This window comes from Salmo salar, chromosome 24, assembly GCF_965601325.2.
Source record: "Salmo salar chromosome 24, fSalSal1, whole genome shotgun sequence".
Lineage (NCBI taxonomy): Eukaryota > Metazoa > Chordata > Actinopteri > Salmoniformes > Salmonidae > Salmo > Salmo salar.
Genome location: NC_138314.1, coordinates 32,130,895 through 32,151,672, shown reverse-complemented (window position 1 = coordinate 32,151,672; position 20,778 = coordinate 32,130,895). Strand labels below are relative to the sequence as shown.

The 20,778-nt window shown below is 42.5% G+C and overlaps 1 protein-coding gene and 1 long non-coding RNA gene across 4 annotated transcripts; one reads left to right on the top strand and one right to left on the bottom strand.

Annotated features, from left to right (window-relative positions):
• Positions 1-23: 23 nt before the first annotated feature.
• Positions 24-12,169, top strand: aldh3b4 (aldehyde dehydrogenase 3 family, member B4). Of its 2 annotated transcripts, none has more exons than XM_014172114.3 (10): positions 24-392; positions 4,156-4,351; positions 8,571-8,681; positions 9,154-9,274; positions 9,406-9,491; positions 9,590-9,671; positions 9,790-10,182; positions 10,433-10,599; positions 10,686-10,785; positions 11,273-12,169. In XM_014172114.3, exons 1-10 carry the CDS (start codon positions 352-354, stop codon positions 11,470-11,472), a joined length of 1,497 nt encoding a protein of 498 aa, XP_014027589.1. In that variant the 5' UTR covers positions 24-351; the 3' UTR covers positions 11,473-12,169. The 2 variants fall into 2 exon arrangements, with proteins under 2 accessions (XP_014027589.1, XP_014027588.1); XM_014172113.3 differs by lacking the exon at positions 24-392 and adding an exon at positions 1,318-1,730.
• On the bottom strand, positions 11,909-20,664 carry LOC106585665 (uncharacterized). 2 transcript variants are annotated; one of them, XR_001324001.3, is made up of 5 exons: positions 20,359-20,664; positions 20,183-20,276; positions 19,919-19,987; positions 19,716-19,813; positions 11,909-12,282 (listed from the first exon to the last, which is right to left on the bottom strand). It is a non-coding gene; the product is annotated as an uncharacterized LOC106585665 (long non-coding RNA). The 2 variants fall into 2 exon arrangements; XR_001324000.3 differs by having other exon boundaries at positions 19,716-19,987.
• Positions 20,665-20,778: the final 114 nt, after the last annotated feature.

Sequence of the window (20,778 nt, the reverse complement as noted above, 5' to 3'; positions counted from 1 at the left end):
TATCAGCAAAGTTCAGATCGTTTCCTTGCTATCTGGGATCCTTGGGACGTCCCTACCATGTTGAAATGTAAAATGGTTCACCTGGTTGGATGATTCCAGATTTCCTGTTTATTTCCTCCTTATTCCGGGAATCCTCCTGGCAATATATTGAAATTAGCGGAATTTTGTAACCCTGGTTATGGTTTAGGGCGGGGGACATCCCAATGATTCCAGATAGCACTAACCCTCCCTTACCAGGCTATAGCGATGTATGTCAGTCGACTCAAGTTTGGGTCAGGTGAGCCTGAATTTCAATGAGTCCTCTTCATACACTTCAAAAAGTAGTTTAACGATCATTGTATCTCTAAAACCATGAGTACTCCTCCAAGGCGCTGGTTCAAAGCATTACGGAGGTAAGTTGGCTACATTAAAACTAGTTAGTCGCATCCCAAATCGCTGTCTGAATTCACTTGAATCACTTTGGTAGTAACACATTGTTTTATTGATTTACTTTTGTTGCTCAAACTCAATGTATATTGTTAAACTTTGTTCATCTTTGCGATCAATATTACTTATCTTTCAGAAAGTTCATGTGACAGGTTTGAACAACTTAATTTCTTCATCACTTATCTTTGATTCTCCTTTGCGTTGCCTGATTGGTTGCCTGGAAACCCGACGTCTAGGTGGTCAGAAATGAGTGTTTGAATCAGAAACTGTTCATCTCGCCACCTCTACAAGCCAGAATGTTATAAAAGTATGTTAATTAAGGTACTTCACCGGTTGGTATGTGAGACAATATATCCAAGGGAAGTATAATTACATGTTGGTAGCGCATTCAGATTTCTATCACCTGAAGCATGCACATAACTATGTGCGTCAGTTTGGCAAGTAGGCATGCCTTTCCTGCAGGGTGGGTATAATTTGTGGAACATTCCAATAGGAATCTGTTCCAAAAACTTCGTAAATAAAAAGGTTGCCAACAAACAACACATACAAAGTTGTATAGCGGCAGAATAAGATAACGGGGTAGGGAGTGGGCTATTTAATTACGTTTTTTAATTATGTTTATTCAGAAAAGTCGGTACTCACTGGTAGCCTATCGACAAACATTAAGAATAAACGACATGGTGAGTTGATCATGTTACCTTGTACTTTACGAAGTTTTTGGAACAGTTTCCTGTTGTGATCGTTCCACAAATTATACCCACCCTCTCCAGCATGTATTTGTATCGCATACTTCAGGTGATATAAATCTAAAGGCTCTACCAGCGCATTGAAAAAAGTATGTAATTATACTTTCCTGTGGATATATTGTCTCACATTCCTACCGCCCAAAGGACCAAACTCCCTGAATGGTCCTTGGGACGTCCCTACACCGTAGAAATGTAAAATGGTTAACCTGGTTGAAGAATTCCAGATGTCGTGCTTATTTCCTCCTGATTCCGGGAGTATTCCAACCGGGATTTCGGGGAAAATCAGGGAATATATTGAAATTACAGGAATTTTGTAACCATGGTTATGGATTAGGGTGGGGGACATCCCAATGATTCCAGATACCACTAACCCTCCCTATAGCGGTTTATAGGCTACTGCGCACGCCCGAAGACGTATGTCAGACGACTCAAGTTTGGGTCAGGTGAGCCTGAATTTCAATGAGTCCTCTTCATACACTTCAAAAAGTAGTTTTACGATCATTGCATCTCAAAAACCATGAGTACTCCTCCGACGCGCTGGTTCAAAGCATTGCGGGGGTAAGTTTCTTACATTGTTATTCTTCTTTTTATTGTATTTTTATTTAACTAGGCAAGCCAGTTAAGAACACATTCTTATTTACAATGAAGGCCTACCCGGGCCTAATCCAGACGACGCGGGGACAATTGTACGCAGCCCTATGGGATTCCCAATCACGGTCGGTTGTGATACATCCTGGAATCGAACCAGGGTCTGTAGTGACGCCTCTAGCACTGAGATGCAGTGTGCCACTCGGGAGCCGATTAAAACTAGTCAGACGCATCCCAAATCGCTGTCTAAATTCACTTGAATCACTTTGGTAGTAACACGCAATAATGTTTTATTGATTTACGTTTGTTGCTCAAACTTAATGTATATTGTTAAACTTTGTTCGTCTTTGAGATCAATATTACTTATCTTTTAGAAAGTCCATGTGACAGGTTTGAACAACTTCATTACTCATATCTTTGATTCTCTTTTGCGTTGCCTGATTGGTTGCCTGGAACCCCGAAGTCTAGGTGGGCATAAATAAGTGTTTGAGTCAGGAAATTGTCCTCTCACCACCTCTAGAAGCCATAATGTTATAAAGGTATATTTTAATGACTGATTGTCTGTGTGGTTGGTCCTTTTGGTGGCAGAAAAGTATAATTAGATGCTGATGGTGCATTTGGATTTCTATCACCTGAAGCATGCATATAACCATGTAAACATGTGCACCAGCTTGGCAAGTATGCATCCTTCTCCAGCATGTATTTGTATCGCATGCTTCAGGTGATAGAAATCGAAACGCTTTGAAAACTTTCCTGTGGATGTATTGTCTCACATTCCTACCACCCAAAGGACCAACTACAAGGACAACCGGTAAAGTACATTTAAAATATAATTTTATTCACCATTCTGACTTGTTGCCATCATGAGAGGAAACTTTCCTGATTCAAACACTAATTTCTGCCCGATGTAGAGTTAAATGCAATTCAACAGGTTTCCAGGAAACATGATTGGCTGAGTCATTTTCCTCTGATACTGGGGGTTTAATGGTATGGATACTGCCCACGGGCTGTCCTCTGTTTGGCACACACTTTTCACCAGGCTTATACACTACATGGCCAAACGTATGTGGACACCCCTTCAAATTAGTCGCTGACAGGTATTTTATTTTTACCTTTATTTAACTAGGAAAGTCAGTTAAGAACAAATTCTTATTTTCAATGACGGCCTAGGAACAGTGGGTTAACTGCCTTGTTCGGGAGCAGAACGACAGATTTTTACCTTGTCACCTCAGGGATACGATCTTGCAACCTTTCGGTTACTAGTCTAACGCTCTAACCACTAGGCTACCTGCCGCCCCGTATAAAACCGAGCACAAAGCCATGCAATCTCCATAGACAAATATTGGCAGTAGAATGGCCTTACTGTGGAGCTCAGTGACTTTCAACGTGGCACTGTCATCGGATGCCACCTTTTCAACAAGTCAGTTTGTGAAATTTCTGTCCTGCAAGAGCTGCCCTGGTCAACTGTAAGGGCTGTTATTGTGAAGTGGAAATGTCTAGGAGCAACAATGGCTCAGCCGCGAAGTGGTAGGCCACACAAGTTCAAAGTATGGAACCGCCGAGTGCCGACGCGCATAGCACATACAAATCATCTGTCCTCGGTTGCAACACTCACTACCGAGTTCCAAACTGCTGCTGGAAGCAACATCAGCACAAGAACTGTTCATTGGGAGCTTCATGAAATGGGTTTCCGTGGCCAAGCAGCTGCACTCAAGCCTAAGATCACCATGCTTGCCGCTATTGGACTCTAGAGCAGTGGAAGCGCTTTCTCTGGAGTGATGAATCACGCTTCACCATCTGGCAGTCCGACCGACGAATCTGTGTTTAGTGGATGCCAGGACAACATTACCTGCCCCAATGCAGAGTGCCAATTGTTAAGCTTGGTGGAGGAATAATAGTCTTGTTGAGATCTGTGTGGAAGAACTTGACTGGCCTGCAAAGAGCCCTGACCTCAACTCCATGTAACACCTTTGGGAGGAATTGGAACGGCGACTGCAAGCCAGGCCTAATCGCCCAACATCAGTGCCCAATCTCACTAATGGTCTTGTGGCTGAATGGAAGCAATGTTCCAACATCTCGTGAAAAGCCTTCCCAGAAGATTGGAGGCTGTTATAGCAGCAAAGTGGGGACCAACTCCATATCAATGATTTTGGAATGAGATGTTCGACTATACTTTTGGCCATGTAGTGTATCTGTAAGCCTGTTCGAGATTAACATAATAACAGTTTAGAAGGAAGCATGCGGGGCAAAGCAAGAGCATGTTATGCATGCAAGAAGAATGGCAGCCTAACCTGCAGAAGGTGTACTGAATATGATTTGATCTAGAATACTAACTACAAGACTTGTTTCCTTTACACATAGGAATACACTGGCTTTTGTCTGACATGTGTTTCAGGGACAGGCTGGAGGAGCCCTGCATGAAGACCCATCTTTTAGAGTGTATGGAGCTGCTGAAAAGGGCCAGAGCTGCCTTCCAAGCTGGCCGCGCATTTGACGAGAGCTTCAGACGGGTCCAACTGGAAGCCCTAGTGCGCATGCTGGTGGAACACGAGTGTGACTTTGTGGATGCACTTGGGAGGGACCTCCATAAGGTGGGTTTACAGAGGTTATACTCCAGATGGAGAATGTCTAATCATTTCTCCATTGTTTAGTAGGAGCTGAAGAGGTTGACAAGATGCAGACCAGTACATAATAATAATATACAGTGTATTCGGAAAGTATTCATACCCCTTCACTTTTTCCACATTTTATGTTACAGCCTTATTCTAAAATTGACTAAATAGTTTTCCCCCCTCATCAATCTACACACAATACCCCATAATGTCAAAGCAAAAACAGGTTTATATACACTGAACAAAAATATAAACGCAACATGTAAAGTGTTGGTCCCATGTTTCATGAGCTGAAATAAAATGTCCCAGAAAAGCTTCGTTCTCTCAAATGTTTTCAAACATTTGTTTACATCCCTGTTAGTAAGCATTTATTCTTTCCACAACAATCCATCCACCTGACAGGTGTGGCATATCAAGGATCTGATTAGACAGCATGATCATTACACAGGTGCACCTTGTGCTGGGGAGAGTAAAAGGTCACTCTAAAATGTGCAGTTTTGCCACACAACACAATGCTACAGATGTTTTGAGGGAGCGTGCAATTGGCATGCTGACTGCTGGAATTTCCACCAGAGCTGTTGCCAGATAATTTTTATGTTTATTTCATTACCATAAGTCGCCTCCAACATCTTTTTAGAGAATTTGGCAGTACGTCCAACCGCAGACCACGTGTTTGGCGTCATGTGGGCGAGCGGTTATCTGATGTCACGGTGTGAATGTAGTGCCCCATGGTGGTGATGGGGTTATGGTATGGGCAGGCATAAGCTGCAGACAAAGGACACAATAGCATTTCATTGATGGCAGTTTGAATGCACAGAAATACCGTGACTAGATCCTGAGGCCCCTTGTGAGACCATTTCTTTTAAGGCAGTGGTTCCCACTTTTTATAGTCCAGTACCCCTTCAAACATTCAACCTCCAGCTGCGTACCCCCTTTAGCACCAGGGTCAGCGCACTGTCAAATTGTGTTTTTTTTGCCATCATTGTAAGCCTACCACACACACACTATACTATACATTTATTAAATATAAGAATGAGTGTGAGTTTTTGTCACAACCCTGCTCGTGGGAAGTGACAGAGCTCTTATAGGACAAGGATACACATAATACATTTTGCTCTTTTATTTAACCATCTTACATATAAAACCTTTATTTGTTCATCGAAAATTGTGAATAACTCACCACAGGTTAATGAGAAGGGTATGCTTGAAAGGATGCACATAACTCTGCAATGTTGGGTCGTATTGGAGAGCGTCTCAGTCTTAAATCATTTTCCACACACAGTCTGTGCCTGCATTTAGTTTTCATGCTAATGAGGGACAAGAATCCACTCTCACATAGGTACGTGGTTGCAAAGGGCATCAGTGTCTTAACAGTGCAACTTGCCAAGGCAGGATACTCTGAGCGCAGCCCAATCTAGAAATCTGGCAGTGGCTTCTGATTAAATTACATTTTCACAGAACCGCTTGATGCAATTTCGATGAGGCTCTCTTGTTCAGATATCGGTAAGTGGACTGGAGGCAGGGCATGAAAGGGATAACGAATCCAGTTGTTTGTGTCATCCGTTTCGGGAAAGTACATACGTAATTGCGCATCGAACTCACTCGTTTGCACACACAAAATCATACAATGATGGAAAGACCTGTGTGTTGTCCTTGTTAATGCAGACAGAGAAGAACTCAAACTTCTTAATCATAGCCTCAATTTAGTCCCGCACATTGAATATAGTTGCGGAGAGTCCCTGTAATCCTAGATTCAGATCATACAGGGAAGAAAAAACATCACCCAGATAGGCCAGTCGTGTGAGAAACTCGTCATAATGCAAGTGGTCAGACAAGTGAAAATAATCGTTAGTAAAAAAAACTTTAAGCTCATTTAAAAAAAATATACTTTGCCCCTTGATAACCAGCACATTACTGTATGTTGTAAAAGCGTTACATGGTCGCTGCCCATATCATTGCATAGTGCAGAAAATACACACGCGTTCAGGGGCTTTGCTTTAACAAGTTAACCATTTTCAATGTAGTGTCCAAAACGTCTTTCAAGCGGTCAGGCATTCCCTTGGCAGCAAGAGCCTCTTGGTGGATCCCGTGTTTTTAATTTAAATTTTTGTCTTTTCCCCCAGCGTTGTCCCAGCCATATTCACAGCAGAAGGAAGAATTAAACACTCCACAATAGTATGAGGCTTGCCTGTCCTAGCCACTCGGTCGCTCACCACCATATAAGACGCTTCTAGCCCCTTCTTATTAATGGTATCTGTTGCATTTATACCTGTCTTACTACTCGAAAGTCATCTTAATTATTTTTGGCGGCATCAGATTCCCAACTGTCAGTGTCCATGCTAGCTGGGCTACCTGTATTTTACATTGTTGTTATTTCGCTGATCACTAGATGGTTTAATTTTATTTTTGGCAGTGAAACTAGGCTAATCAGGCGGGCGGGGGGGGGGGGGAAACCTCACCCAAATGTATAGCCCATTGGAAAATATAAATGGACTGTTTGAAAATGTGAAGAAAAAGAAATATATTTTTATTGTGAATCACATTTTTTATTTGGCCTACCCCCGACGGCATTGCGCATACCACTGGGAATACCTGTTTTAAGGTATCTGTGACTGACAAATACACGTCTGTATTCCGAGTCATGTGAAATCCATAGATTAGGGTGAAATTAATTTATTTAAATTGTCTGATTTTTTTTTTTCCCCTCATGAACTGTAACTCAGTAAAGTCTTTGAAATTGTTGCATTTTGTTCTATATAATGTATATGTGTGTATATACACTACCGGTCAAAAGTTTTAGAACACCTACTCGTTCAAGGGTTTTTAATTTTACTATTAGAATAATAGTGAAGACATCAAAACTATGAAATAACACATATGGAATCTTGTAGTGACCAAAAAAAAGTCAAACAAATCTAAATATATTTGAGTTTCTTCAAATAGCCTTTTCCTTAATGACAGCTTTGCACACTTGGCATTCTCTCAACCAGCTTCACCTGGAATGCTTTTCCAACAGTCTTGAAAGGATGCACTTCCCACATATGCTGAGCACTTGTTGGCTGCTTTTCCTTCACTCTGCGGTCCGACTCATCCCAAACCATATCAATTGGGTTGAGGTCGGGGGAGTGTGGAGGCCAGGTCATCGGATGCAGCACTCAATTACTCTCCTTCTTGGTAAAATAGCCCTTACACAGCTTGGAGGTGTGTGTTGGGTTATTGTCCTGTTGAAAAACCAACAATAATCCCACTAAGCCCAAACCAGATGGGATGGCGTACCGCTGCAGAATGCTGTGGTAGCCATGCTGGTTAAGTGTGCCTTGAATTCTAAATATATCACTGACTCACCAGCAAAGCACCATCACACCTCCTCCTCCATGCTTCATGGTGGGAACCACACATACAGAGATCATCGGTTCACCTACTCTGTGTCTCACAAAGACACGGCGGGTGGAACCAAAAATCGCCAATTTGGACTCATCAGACCAAAGGACCGATTTCCACCGGTCTAATATCCATTGCTCGTGTTTCTTGGCCCAAGCAAGTCTCTTCTTCTTATTGGTGTCCTTTAGTAGTGGTTTCTTTGCAGCAATTTGACCACGAAGGCCTGATTCTGAACAGTTGAATTTGAGATGTGGCTGTTACTTAAACTCTGAAGCATTTATTTGGGCTGAAATTTCTGAGGCTGATGACTCTAATGAACTCTGGGTCTTCCATTCCTGTGGCAGTCCTCATGAGAGCCAGTTTCATAGTGCTTGATGGTTTTTGCGACTGAAAATTCTTCATATTTTCCGTATTTACTGACTTAAAGTAATATCTTAAAGTAATGGACTGTCATTTTTCTTTGCTTATTTGAGCTCTTCTTTTTTAGTTACTACATGATTCCATGTGTTATTTCATAGTTTTGATGTCTTCACTATTATTCTACAATGTAGAAAATAGTAAAAATAAAAACCCTTGACTGAGTAGGTGTTCTGTAACTTTTGACTTGTGTGTGTCACCTTCTTCTTTATTACTCCCAGTTATTTTATTAGGGAATCCACATTCCTGAAGAAGGCACACATTGGTTCCCCAATAAATCACTGTGGCATTTTATAATGTTTATCTTCAAGGTAATCAGTAGTGTAAACAAACCGGCTACCATCAGGGCCTTATTTCAAATGTTCTGTCCGAGACCTGAGCATTTGTGGTGTTTTGCCAGCCGCGGTTTGAGACGGTAGTGTCTGAACTGATACTGGTGAAGAACGAGGCTCTTCATGCCATCAACAACCTCAAGAAGTGGATGGAGCCGCAACAGGTGGAGAGGAACCTGGTAAGACTGTTGCAGGGTGCCCTGTGTGTGTTTTCTGAATACTGGGTCGTGTTCAGTTGGGAGAAACATTTTGAAATGGAGTGAAACGGGGAGGTACTACTACCTGAATTTGTCCAGTGAGAACACCGGTTTTTGTTTCTGTTGCAAAACCTTTTGCTATGTATACGGGTGGGATAGTTGGACTTTGTAGGAATACACAAGTTTTAATGCCACTTAAAATATGATTGTTGGATCATCAATTAGTTAAATTGTCTTTGAGAGAATGGGCTGTCTCAAGCTACAAAGCAATGCATTGTGCTGAACTTGTCAAAACAGCTTAGAATAGTCTGGGTGCCAGTCTGTTTTTGCTCTATTTCCAACTTCTTATGGAATTGTCATGCCAAACAGGCACATAGTACTTGTAACTCATGAGTTTTTTCCATTGGCTGGGTAATGTGAGCTCCTCCCCTCTGCCTTCTTCTGATTGGTGCAGACCACCACGTTGGATGAGTGCCTGGTGGTGTGTGAGCCACTGGGAGTGGTGCTGATTGTGGGGGCCTGGTGTAGCCCTGTTCAGCTCTGTCTGGTACCCATGGTTGGGGCCATTGCCGCAGGTAACAATACACTAACTATATGCTTTAGGGCATTTAAGTGTCACACACTCAAACACAATGCTCATCCATTTGCATTCAATACTGAAAGTTGCTTGCCAATCGTTGTACTGTTGTATCCGTTTGTTCTTTAGGGAACTGTGTGATCCTCAACCCCTCAGAATGTAGTTCTCACACATCGGAGCTGCTACACCACCTCATACCGTCATACCTGGACAATGTGAGTTGATTTCAATGGTACACAGGTGGCTGTTTTGGTGACTTGTCATATAAGTGAGTATACCTTTTAACCTACAAACATTCCTGCTCTTTTCAAAGGAGTGTTACCATGTGACCCTTGCAGGGGTGAATGACCTGACTGAAATAGTGGACCTCAAATTTGATCATGTCTTCTTTACAGGTAAAAAAAAAGGTTCAGATTTAAAATGTCACCATTGCCTTATCTGAATTTTGCTCCCTAATCTTTGTTGTATCAGAAGCAATGTGTGCTCTGTGTGAGGTACTAATGGTTCCCCTAGGAAACCGTGAGGACGGGGGCAGAGTGGCACAGGCAGCAGCCCACACCCTTACACCCGTCACCCTGGTCTTGGGCGGTGGTAAGAACCCCTGCTACGTGGACCAGCAGTGTGACATCACCACCACGGCACGACGCATCACCTGGGCACGCTTCCATAATGCTGGGCAGAGTATGGTAGCACCTGACTACGTCCTGTGCCATGCCGAGGCCAAAGCACAGCTGCTCCAGGCCTTGCGCTGCTGCCTCCTGCAGTTCTATGGTTCAAACCCCCAGGAGTCCAGGAGCTTTGGCCGCATCGTGAACCTGGAGAATTTACACCGCACCACGGACCTGCTGCGGAGGTCTGGCAAGGTGGCTGTAGGAGGCCAAGTGAATGAAGCAGATAAATACATTGGTAAATGAATGAGGAAGGAAGTTTTGAAGAGATTCTAAGGCCTGGTTTCCTTGATGAAGATTAAGCCTAGTCCTGCGCAAATAGCATGCTCAACAGAGAATCTCCATTGAAAGTGCTTTTCAGTCTGGGATTAGGCTTAATTGGTGTCCAGGAAACTATTCCTTCATGTATATGCACCGGATTTACAGTCTGTACTACACCACAGTATTTGTACATATTGACTTTTGTTTATATATTTGTTTGTGTGAAGCACCAACCATTCTGTCAGATGTGATAGACTCGGACCCTATCATGCAGCAGGAGGTTTTCGGCCCCGTTCTGCCCATTCTGACCGTCAACAGCATAGACGAGGCAATCTCCTTCATCAGTCGTCGAGAGAAGCCTCTCTGTGTGTACGCTTACTCTAGCAACAACAAGGTGACTGGCACAAGCTTACACACACAATTCATGTATACACATACAATATATGCTGGCTGTCATGCCTCTTTCTGCTTCCCGTGCAGGTAATCTCAAGGCTAATGAGTGAGACCTCAAGTGGGAGCTTCTGCTCCAATGACAGTGTCCTGCAGAGCCTGATGGTGGTCCTGCCTTTTGGGGGAGTAGGTAGGTTCGAGAACGGTCTGCCTGGGTCAGATTACTGCCTCAGATCTTCAACCCTTCTCAGTACAGAGACCTAGGTCATGTTCAGTAGGGCATACTGTAATAAAATGTTTTGCAGCAGAAATCTGTTCTTGTTGAACAAAGTATTAAAAACAAACATGCTATTGACAGCTTTCACCTGATCAGTCTAAGATCTGTTATTAATGTCACTTGTTAAATTCACTTAAATCAGTGTGGATGAAGGAGACAGGTTAAAGAAGGGTTTTTAAGCCTTGGTAATAGAATTGTGTGCAATTCAGAGGGTGAAGGGGGCAAGACAAAAAATGTAACAGGGTATGGTAGTACAGTACGTGTCAGGCGCATCGGTTTGTGTCAAACTGCATCTCCCTTTAAAAAAAAAAAAGTACTCTTCCATAATAAGGTCTGACATAGTGAATGAATAAATATATTATATTAACCCTCCCATATTTTGTTTAACTTTACTTGACAGGTGCCAGTGGGATGGGTTCCTACCATGGGCACTACAGCTTTGACACCTTCTCGCACCGGAAATCATGCCTGCTCAGAAACACTTGCATCGAGTGTGTCACCTACCTGCGCTACCCACCATATGAGGAACACAATCTGTCACTTATGACCTGGGCAAGTAGCCTTTCCCAGAAGAGCCAGGGCTGGTGCCAGATACTGTGACCGTGTGCGATTTGGAAGACGGAGACCTTTTTACAACACTGAGCCGGGCTGAGCTCTACTGTATTGGCTTGATTACACATCCACCATAGTTGTTGAAATCGTGCCGTAAAGCCCAGTGTGAAAAGAGGATATCTGAACCTACAGTACATTCTGAGGACCAGTTGTGATAGTTCTCCAATATGACAATATATTCAGCACTTTACATTTATGGTGTAGAACATGATGCTAATGCAGTGACTATGATCAGCAAGTTTATTTACCGCAGCATGGCATGATAGCCCATCAGTATAAATATTGTATCTATGGGATATTTTAAGCTATTCATCCAGTGCTCTCTGAAATACTTTATAAAAAAGCTTCTTGTGATCCAACCTGTGACATTTAAATACAACAATGTACATTGTGTGCTTCCAACACAGGATTATAACTTGCTCACTTCATTACAAAATTCTAATTCTTTATTCGGTATTATCCTAGTGTCACAGGTTATTGTTGTAGCAGTTTTTCCACATTTCATTAAAAGCAACGTGTATGTTAAGGTTTAGCCTCTGGCAAAGTCGAACTTGGATTCTAGTCTTTATTTGAAATTTAGGGGCAATTCCATTACGAGATATTCAAGCTTAGACCATCAATCTGTCTTTCACATATGCCAATGATGAATTCAAGCCTTAAACAGAATAAATGTTGTTTCAAAGTTCTCCAGTCTGTTCATTCATGTGTGGATGTCACTCAGGTCTTTTGTAGATTTTCTCCTCATTACCTTCTTTCATGGCTGTGTACCTGGCCACTGTAAACAGGTAGTCGCTCAATCTGTGGGAAGACGTGAGGTGAAAGTTAATCAGCTAGAGCACACCACATTCTAAAATGTTCCATTTACACCAGGAACATAGTGGCTTGTGAAAGTATTCACCCCCCTTGGCATTTTTCCTATTTTGTTGCCTTACAACCTGGAATTAAATGCATTTTTTGGGGGGTGTTTATCATTTGATTTACACAACATGCCTTCCACTTTGAAGATGCAAAATATGTTTTATTGTGAAACAAACAAGAAATAAGACAAATTAAACTTGAGCGTGCATAACTATTCACTGCCCCAAAGTCAATACTTTGTAGAGCCACCTTTTGCAGCAATCACAGCTGCAAGTCTCTTGGGGTAGGTTTCTATAAGCTTGGCACATCTAGCCACTGGGATTTGTACCCATTCTTCAAGGCAACACTGCTCCAGCTCCTTCAAGTTGGATGGGTTCTGCTGGTGTACAGCAATCTTTAAGTCATACCACAGAATCTCAATTGGATTGAGGTCTGGGCTTTGACTAGGCCATTCCAAGACATTTAAATGTTTCCCCTTAAACCACTCGAGTGTTGCTTTAGCAGTATGCTTAAGGTCATTGTCCTGCTGGAAGGTGAACCTCCGTCTCAGTCTCAAATCTCGAAGACTGAAACAGGTTTACCTCAAGAATTTCCCTGTATTTAGCACCATCCATCATTCCTTCAACTCTGACCAGTTTTCCAGTCCCTGCTGATGGAAAAACATCCCCACAGCATGATGCTGCTTTTTTCTGGCCACTCTTCCGTAAAGCCCAGCTCTGTGGCGTGTACAGCTTAAAGTGGCCCTATGGACAGATACTCCAATTCCAAGACATTTGCAGCTTTGCAGCTCATCTTTGATCTCTGTTGCCGCTCTGATTAATGCCCTCCTTGCCTGGTCTGTGAGTTTGTGTGTGGCCCTCTTTTGGCAGGTTTGTTGTGGTGCCATATTCTTTCAATTTTTTAATAATGGATTTAACGGTGCTCGGTGGGATGTTAAGTTTTCAATATTTTTTTATAACCCAGCCCTGATCTGTACTTCTCCACAACTTTGTCCCTGACCTGTTTGGAAAGCTCCTTGGTCTTCATGGTGCCCCTTGCTTAGTGGTGTTGCAGACTCTGGGACCTTTCAGAACAGGTACAGTTGAAGTCGGAAGTTTACATAAACTAGTTTTAATGACTCCAAGTGTTTCAACCACTCCACAAATTTCTTGTTAACCAACTATAGTTTTGGCAAGTCGGTTGGGACATCTACTTTGTGCATGACACAAGTAATGTTTTCAACAATTGTTTACAGAGAGATTATTTCACTGTATCACAATTCCAGTGGGTCAGAAGTTTACATACGCTAAGTTGACTGTGCCTTTAAACAGCCTGTAAAATTCCAGAAAATTATGTCATGGTTTTAGAAGCTCCTGATAGGCTAATTGACATCATTTGGGTCAATTGGAGGTGTACCTGTGGATGTATTTCAAGGCCTACCTTCAAACTCAGTGCCTCTTTGCATGACATCCGGGGAAAATCAAAAGACATCAGCCAAGACCTCAGAAAAACAAAATGGTAGACCTCCAGAAGTCTGGTTCATCATTGGGAGCAATTTCCAAACGCCTGAAGGTACCACGTTCATCTGTACAAACAATAGTACGCAAGTATAAACACCATGGGACCACGCAGCCGGCATACCGCTCAGGAAGGAGTGGTGTTCTGTCTCCTAGAGTTGAACGTACTTTGGTGCAAAAAGTACAAATCTATCCCAGAACGATAGCAAAGGACCTTGTGAAGATGCTGGAGGAAACAGGTACAAAAGTATCTATATCCACAGTAAAACGAGTCCTATATCGACATAACCTGAAAGGCCGCTCAGCAAGGAAGAAGCCACTACTCCAAAACCGCCATAAAAAAGCCAGACTACGGTTTGCAACTGCACATGGGGACAAAGATCGTACTTTTTGGAGAAATGTCCTCTGGTCTGATGAAACAAAAATAGAACGGTTTGGCCATAATGGCCATCGCTATGTTTGGAGGAAAAAGGGGGAGGCTTGCAAGCCGAAGAACACCATCCCAACCGTGAAGCACGGGGGTGGCAGCACCCGTGGGGGTGCTTTGCTGCAGGAGGGTCTGGTGCACTTCACAAAATAGATGGATGGCATCATGAGGCAGGAAAATTATGTGGATATATTGAGGCAACATCAAGATATCCGTCAGGTAGTTAAAGCTTGGTCGCAAATTGGTCTTTCAAATTGACCATGACCCCAAGCATACTTCCAAAGTTGTGGCAAAATGGCTTCAGGACAACAAAGTCAATGTATTGGAGTGGCCATCACAAAGCCCTGACCTCAATCCTACAGAAAAGTTGTGGGCAGAACTGAAAAAGCATGTGCGAGAAAGGAGGCCTGCAAACCTGACTCAGTTACACCAGCTCTGTCAGGAGGAATGGGCCAAAATTCACCCAACTTATTGTGGGAAGCTTGTGGAAGGATGCCCGAAACATTTGACCCAAGTTAAACAATTTAAAGGCAATGCTACCAAATACTAATTGAGTGTACGTAAACGTCTGACCCAGTGGGAATGTGATGAAAGAAATAAAAGCTGAAACAAATCATTCTCGCTACTATTATTCTGACATTTCACGTTCTTAAAATGAAGTGGTGATCCTAAAACAGGGATTTTTTACTTGGATTAAATGTCAGGAATTGTGAAAAACTGAGTTTAAATGTATTTGGCTAAGGTGTATGTAAACATCCAACTTCAACTGTGTGTGTGTATATATGTGTGTGTACAGTGGAGGAAAGAAGTATTTGATCCCCTGCTGATTTTGTACGTTTGCCCACTTACAAGAAATGATCAGTCTATAATTTTAATAGGTTTATTTGAACAGTGAGAGACAGAATAACAAAAAAATGCAGAAAAACACATGTCAAAAATGTTATAAATTGATTTGCATTTTAATGAGGGAAATAAGTATTTGACCCCTCTGCAAAACATGACTTAGTACTTGGTGGCAAAACCCTTGTTGACAATCACAGAGGTCAGACGTTTCTTGTAGTTGGCCATCAGGTTTGCACACATCTCAGGAGGGATTTTGTCCCACTCCTCTTTGCAGATCTTCTCCAAGTCATTAAGGTTTGGCAACTCGAACCTTCAGCTCCCTCCACAGATTTTCTATGGGATTAAGGTCTAGAGAATGGCTAGGCCACTCCAGTACCTTAATGTGCTTCTTCTTGAGCCACTCCTTTGTTGCCTTGGCCGTGTGTTTTGGGTCATTGTCATGCTGGAATACCCATCCACGACCCATTTTCAATGCCCTGGCTGAGGGAAGGAGGTTCTCACCCAAGATTTGACAGAACATGGCCCCGTCCATCGTCCCTTTGATGCGGTGAAGTTGTCCTGTCCCCTTAGCAGAAAAACACCCCCAAAGCATAATGTTTCCACCTCCATGTTTGATGGTGGAGATGGTGTTCTTGGGGTCATAGGCAGCATTCCTCCTCCTCCAAACACGGTGAGTTGAGTTGATGCCAAAGAGCTCCATTTTGGTCTCATCTGACCACAACACTTTCACCAGTTGTCCTCTGAGTTGGATGTTCATTGGTAAACTTCAGACGGGCATGTATATGTATTCTTGAGCAGGGGGACCTTGCGGGCGCTGCAGGATTTCAGTCCTTCACTGCGTAGTGTGTTACCAATTGTTTTTTTGGTGACTATGGTCCCACCTGCCTTGAGATCATTGACAAGATCCTCCCGTGTAGTTCTTGGCTGATTCCTCAACGTTCTCATGATCATTGCAACTCCACGAGGTGAGATCTTGCATGGAGCCCGAGGCCGAGAGATAGTGACAGTTCTTTTGTGTTTCTTCCATTTGCGAATAATCGCACCAAATGTTGTCACCTTCTCACCAAGCTGCTTGGCGATGGTCTTGTAGCCCATTCCAGCCTTGTGTAGGTCTACAATCTTGTCCCTGACATCCTTGGAGAGCTCTTTGGTCTTGGCCATGGTGGAGAGTTTGGAATCTGATTGATTGAGTGCTTCTGTGGACAGGTGTCTTTTATACAGGTAACAAACTGAGATTAGGAGCACTCCCTTTAAGAGTGTGCTCCTAATCTCAGCTCGTTACCTGTATAAAACACACCTGGGAGCCAGAAATCTTTCTGATTGAGAGGGGGGCAAATACTTATTTCCCTCATTAAAATGCAAATCAATTTATAATATTTTTGGCATGCGTTTTTGAGGATTTTTTTTTTTCTGTCTCTCACTGTTCAAATAAACCTACCATTAAAATTATAGACTGATCATTTCTTTGTCAGCAGGGGATCAAATACTTTTTCCCCTCACTGTAGGTATTTGTAGTTGTCCACATATTCTAGGTCAGAACCGTCCAGAGTAGTGATGCTAGTCGGGCGGGAGGGTGCGGGCAGCAATCGGTTGAAGAGCATGCACTTAGTTTTACTAGCATTTAAAATCTGTTGGAGGCCACGAAGGAGTGTTGTATGGCGTTGAAGCTCGTTTGGAGGTCTGTTAGCACAGTGTTCAAAGATGGGCCAGATGTATACAGAATGGTGTCGTCTGCGTAGAGGTGGATCAGAGAACCACCAGCAGCAAGAGCGACATTATTGATATATATAGAGAAAAGAGTCGGCCCGAGAATTGAATATTTATAAGGTGATGTGGAAGTATTGATGATCGGTTTACAGGTTCAAATTCCAAATAGTCTTAGCGTACTTCCAGGTAACACATCAGATGAGGTTTTGCATGTTACAGTTTTTTCCAATTGCTAACACACTAAAATGACATGCACAGCACAATTATTTAAACTGACACACAGAGAGCAAAACCTCTTCTCAAGTCTCCAAAAGTCTAAACATATTTTCTGCTTTAAACACATTTTGCAATTCAAAATGGCACTTTTTAAATGCACTGCACACGGTTCTCTGCATAAGACACAACAATCTGACATAAAGTCACATGTTTTCCATTTCAAAACACTGCCATTCAAAATGACACTACATGAGCTAATTGGCCAATACATGTGCCACCTGGCCAAACACCTCAATGGTTAATTGTTACCACTTCAATCAGGAAGTAAGCACTATGAAAAGACCACAGGTGAGCACCTTTTGTTTTACAACCACAATGGAAGCCGTTGCAGAGTGAGGAAGAGGTAGGGTGAGAATGAGAGGGGGAGGAAGAGTGAGAGGTAGGGGTAAAGCTGGTAGAGGAGATCATAGCCAAAGAAGACAACTTTCAAATGAAATCAGAGCAACCTTAGTTGATCATGTCATCAACCATGGGCTGACAATGCGAGAGGCTGGACAGAGAGTGCAGCCCAACTTGAGCCGTTTTACTGTTGCCTGTATCCGGACATTTAGACTGGAGTACAGGTATGTAACCAACATTTCTTTCACACTATGTAGTACACCCCATGTCATAGTGTATCAGTTGGGTGACACCTGTTTACTTCATGAATGGCTGATGTCATACACTAACTGCACAAGTTTCCTGTAGAATTTACTCTACTGTAGGGGAAATATCTTTAGGCTGCATTGTCCAAGCCCTATATTTTTGTTTTTCTAAAGGACTGAGAGACGCAACCATGGTGGAGGAAGGGGCCAAATGTTCACCAGGGTATAGGAAGCTGCCATTGTAAACTTGGTTTTGGAAAATAATGAAATCAGATTACGAGAAATTCAAAGCCACATCATCCAAGACAACACCATATTCAACAACATTCAATGAGTCAGTCTGTCCACATTGGCTCGCATTCTCAAGCGAAACCAAATCGAAATGAAACATCTTTATAAGGTGCCGTTTGAGAGAATCTCTCAAAGAAACAAAGAGGTCAGACGAGCATATGTGGATGTAAGTACAATATTGACTGCAGTACACTACACGCAACATTGTTTCCCAGTGTACTGGATAACACCATATTGACTGCTTTTGTTCTTTGTTTTCAGGGAGTACTGGAAATGGATGCTCATGCAATCCCACATGAGTTCATCTTTATAGATGAAGCCGGGTTAAACCTAGCAAAGACCAGAAGAAGGGGGAGAAACGTCATTGGCCACAGAGCCATTATAGATGTTCCTGGCCAACGTGGTGGGAACATCACAATGTGCGCTGCCATCTCCAATATGCATGGTGTCCTCCACCGTCATGCCAACCTTGGACCATACAACACAGCCCATATTCTCACATTTCTGGACAGACTCCACAACATTCTCAATACTTATTTCCCTCACTAAAATGCAAATCAATTTATAACATTTTTGACATGCGTTTTTCTGGATTTTTTTGTTGTTATTCTGTCTCTCACTGTTCAAATAAACCTACCATTAAAATGATAGACTGATCATTTCTTTGTCAGTGGGCAAACATACAAAATCAGCAGGGGATCAAATACTTTTTTCCCTCACTGTAGGTGTCTGGTTAGACTGTAAACTCTCTTTCCAGACTCGCAACTAGCATCTCCAATCCAAAATGTAATCTAGAATCAGTTTCCTATTTCGCAACAAAGCATCCTTCACTCATGCCGCCAAACATACCCTCGTAAAACTGACTTTCCTACCGATCCTTGACTTCGGCGATGTCATTACAAAATAGCCCCCAACACTCTACTCAGCAAACTGGATGTAGTCTATCACAGTGCCATCCGTTTTAGCACCAAAGCCCCATATACTACCCACCACTGCGACCTGTATGCTCTCGTTGGCTGGCCCTCACAACATATCCGTCGCCAAACCCACTGGCTCCAGGTCATCTATAAGTCTTCGCTAGGTAAAGCACCGCCTTATCTCAGCTCACTGGTCACCATAACAACACCTACCCGTAGCACGCGCTCCAGCAGGTATATTGCACTGGTCATCCCCAAAGCCAACACGTCCTTTGGCCGCCTTTCCTTCCAGTTCTGCTGCCAATGACTGGAACGAATTGCAAAAATCTCTGAAACTGGAGTCTTATATCGCCCTCTAACTTTAAGCATCAGCTGTCAGTTTACCAGCTTACCGATCACTGTACCTATACACAGCCAATCTGTAAATAGCACACCCGACTACCTCATTCCCATATTATTATTACCCTCTTGCTCTTTTGCACACCAGTATCTCTACTTGCACATCATCATCTGCACATCTATCACTCCAATATTAATGCTAAATTGTAATTATTTTCACCTCTATGGCTTATTTATTGCCTACCTCCCTACATTTGCACACACTGTACATAGATTTTTCTATTTCTTTTATTTTTTGTTATTGACTGTACGTTTGTTTGTGTAACTCTGTGTTGTTTTTGTCGCACTGCTTTGCTTTATCTTGGCCAGGTCGCAGTTGTAAATGAGAACTTGATCTCAACTGACCTACCTGGTAAAATAAAGGTGAAATAAAACATTTAAATAAATGAAGGTTCTGAGAAAGAGAAAAGTTTCATCCAGAGTGGGTGCTTACAGGTAATATAAAGTTTGTCAGTGGTGGCAGCTCCTCTGTGAATGCGTCGAGACAGCTTTCCAGGTCTGCCACTGGCTGGGAACTGAACTTGCTTTTCTCTGTTGGATAGAGTGAGATAAGAGTATGAATAGAATGAGAAGGCCACCGGCTGGGGTGAGCTGTGTGTAATGATTCTACAAAAGGATTTGCAGAAATATATTTACTTATCTTTCTCTTGCAGATGACCATGGTGTGGCAATGTTGGATCCCACATCTTGTAAGACACACTGAATCTGTAGGGTTAGGCAGGTAAGCACTGAGTAAAATATAACATATGTTCATCATTACTCTCCAAAAATTAACTGAATAAGTTCAAACTCAGAACGTCCAGCTGATCTGTGAAGTATGACCTTTGTCGATGCAAAACACAAGACCGTGAATAAGTCATAAAGCATAATACCCAATAGAAGGAAAGGACATCACATTACCCTATTGCTAATGACAGCTCATCTGTTGTTCCCAAAGCTTCAAACACATGATCTTCCTTGGGTCTTCTCTCTCCAGTGTAAGTGCTAGAGAAACCTTTGGCAATGACAAGATGATGAGCAAAGCTTTCTTTGATGAAATGACCATATGATGTGCAATGACTTGCTTGAATATTCACCTTTATCGCCCGTTTTTGTGCAGATTTTGGGTATGCTGCTGTCTAGCTTTGTGCTGACAGTGGTGTCAAATATGTGTCAAATCTAGCTAACTTGTTACCAAACAAGATACAATATTGTAGCATTAAAAGCGAGTTATACTATACAGCTAGCTACCTTATTTTTGATCCAAACGATGTCTTTATCCAATTCACAGTTAAACATGTTACTGTTGTTAGGATACACCGTAGCTGAGATGTCTTTGTAATCGTAATCATGTTTAAATAATATAAAAACGCTCCTTGTGCCTCTTGTTTATCGGTGGCATCCGTATGTTAGTGGGTTGAACCAATCTGATCACACGACCAATGGCACGAGGGTGAGAGTAGGATTTTGATTGGCTATCAAAATATCTGTACATCCCACCTCTAGCCCTGATTGGA

Coding starts and splice junctions, on each gene's coding strand:
- aldh3b4 (XM_014172114.3), top strand. CDS start 352: ATGAGTACTCCTCCAAGGCGCTGGTTCAAAGCATTACGGAG. Junction 4,352..8,570: donor TTGGGAGGGACCTCCATAAG/GTGGGTTTACAG, acceptor GTGTTTTGCCAG/CCGCGGTTTGAGACGGTAGT. Junction 10,786..11,272: donor CCTGCCTTTTGGGGGAGTAG/GTAGGTTCGAGA, acceptor TTTACTTGACAG/GTGCCAGTGGGATGGGTTCC.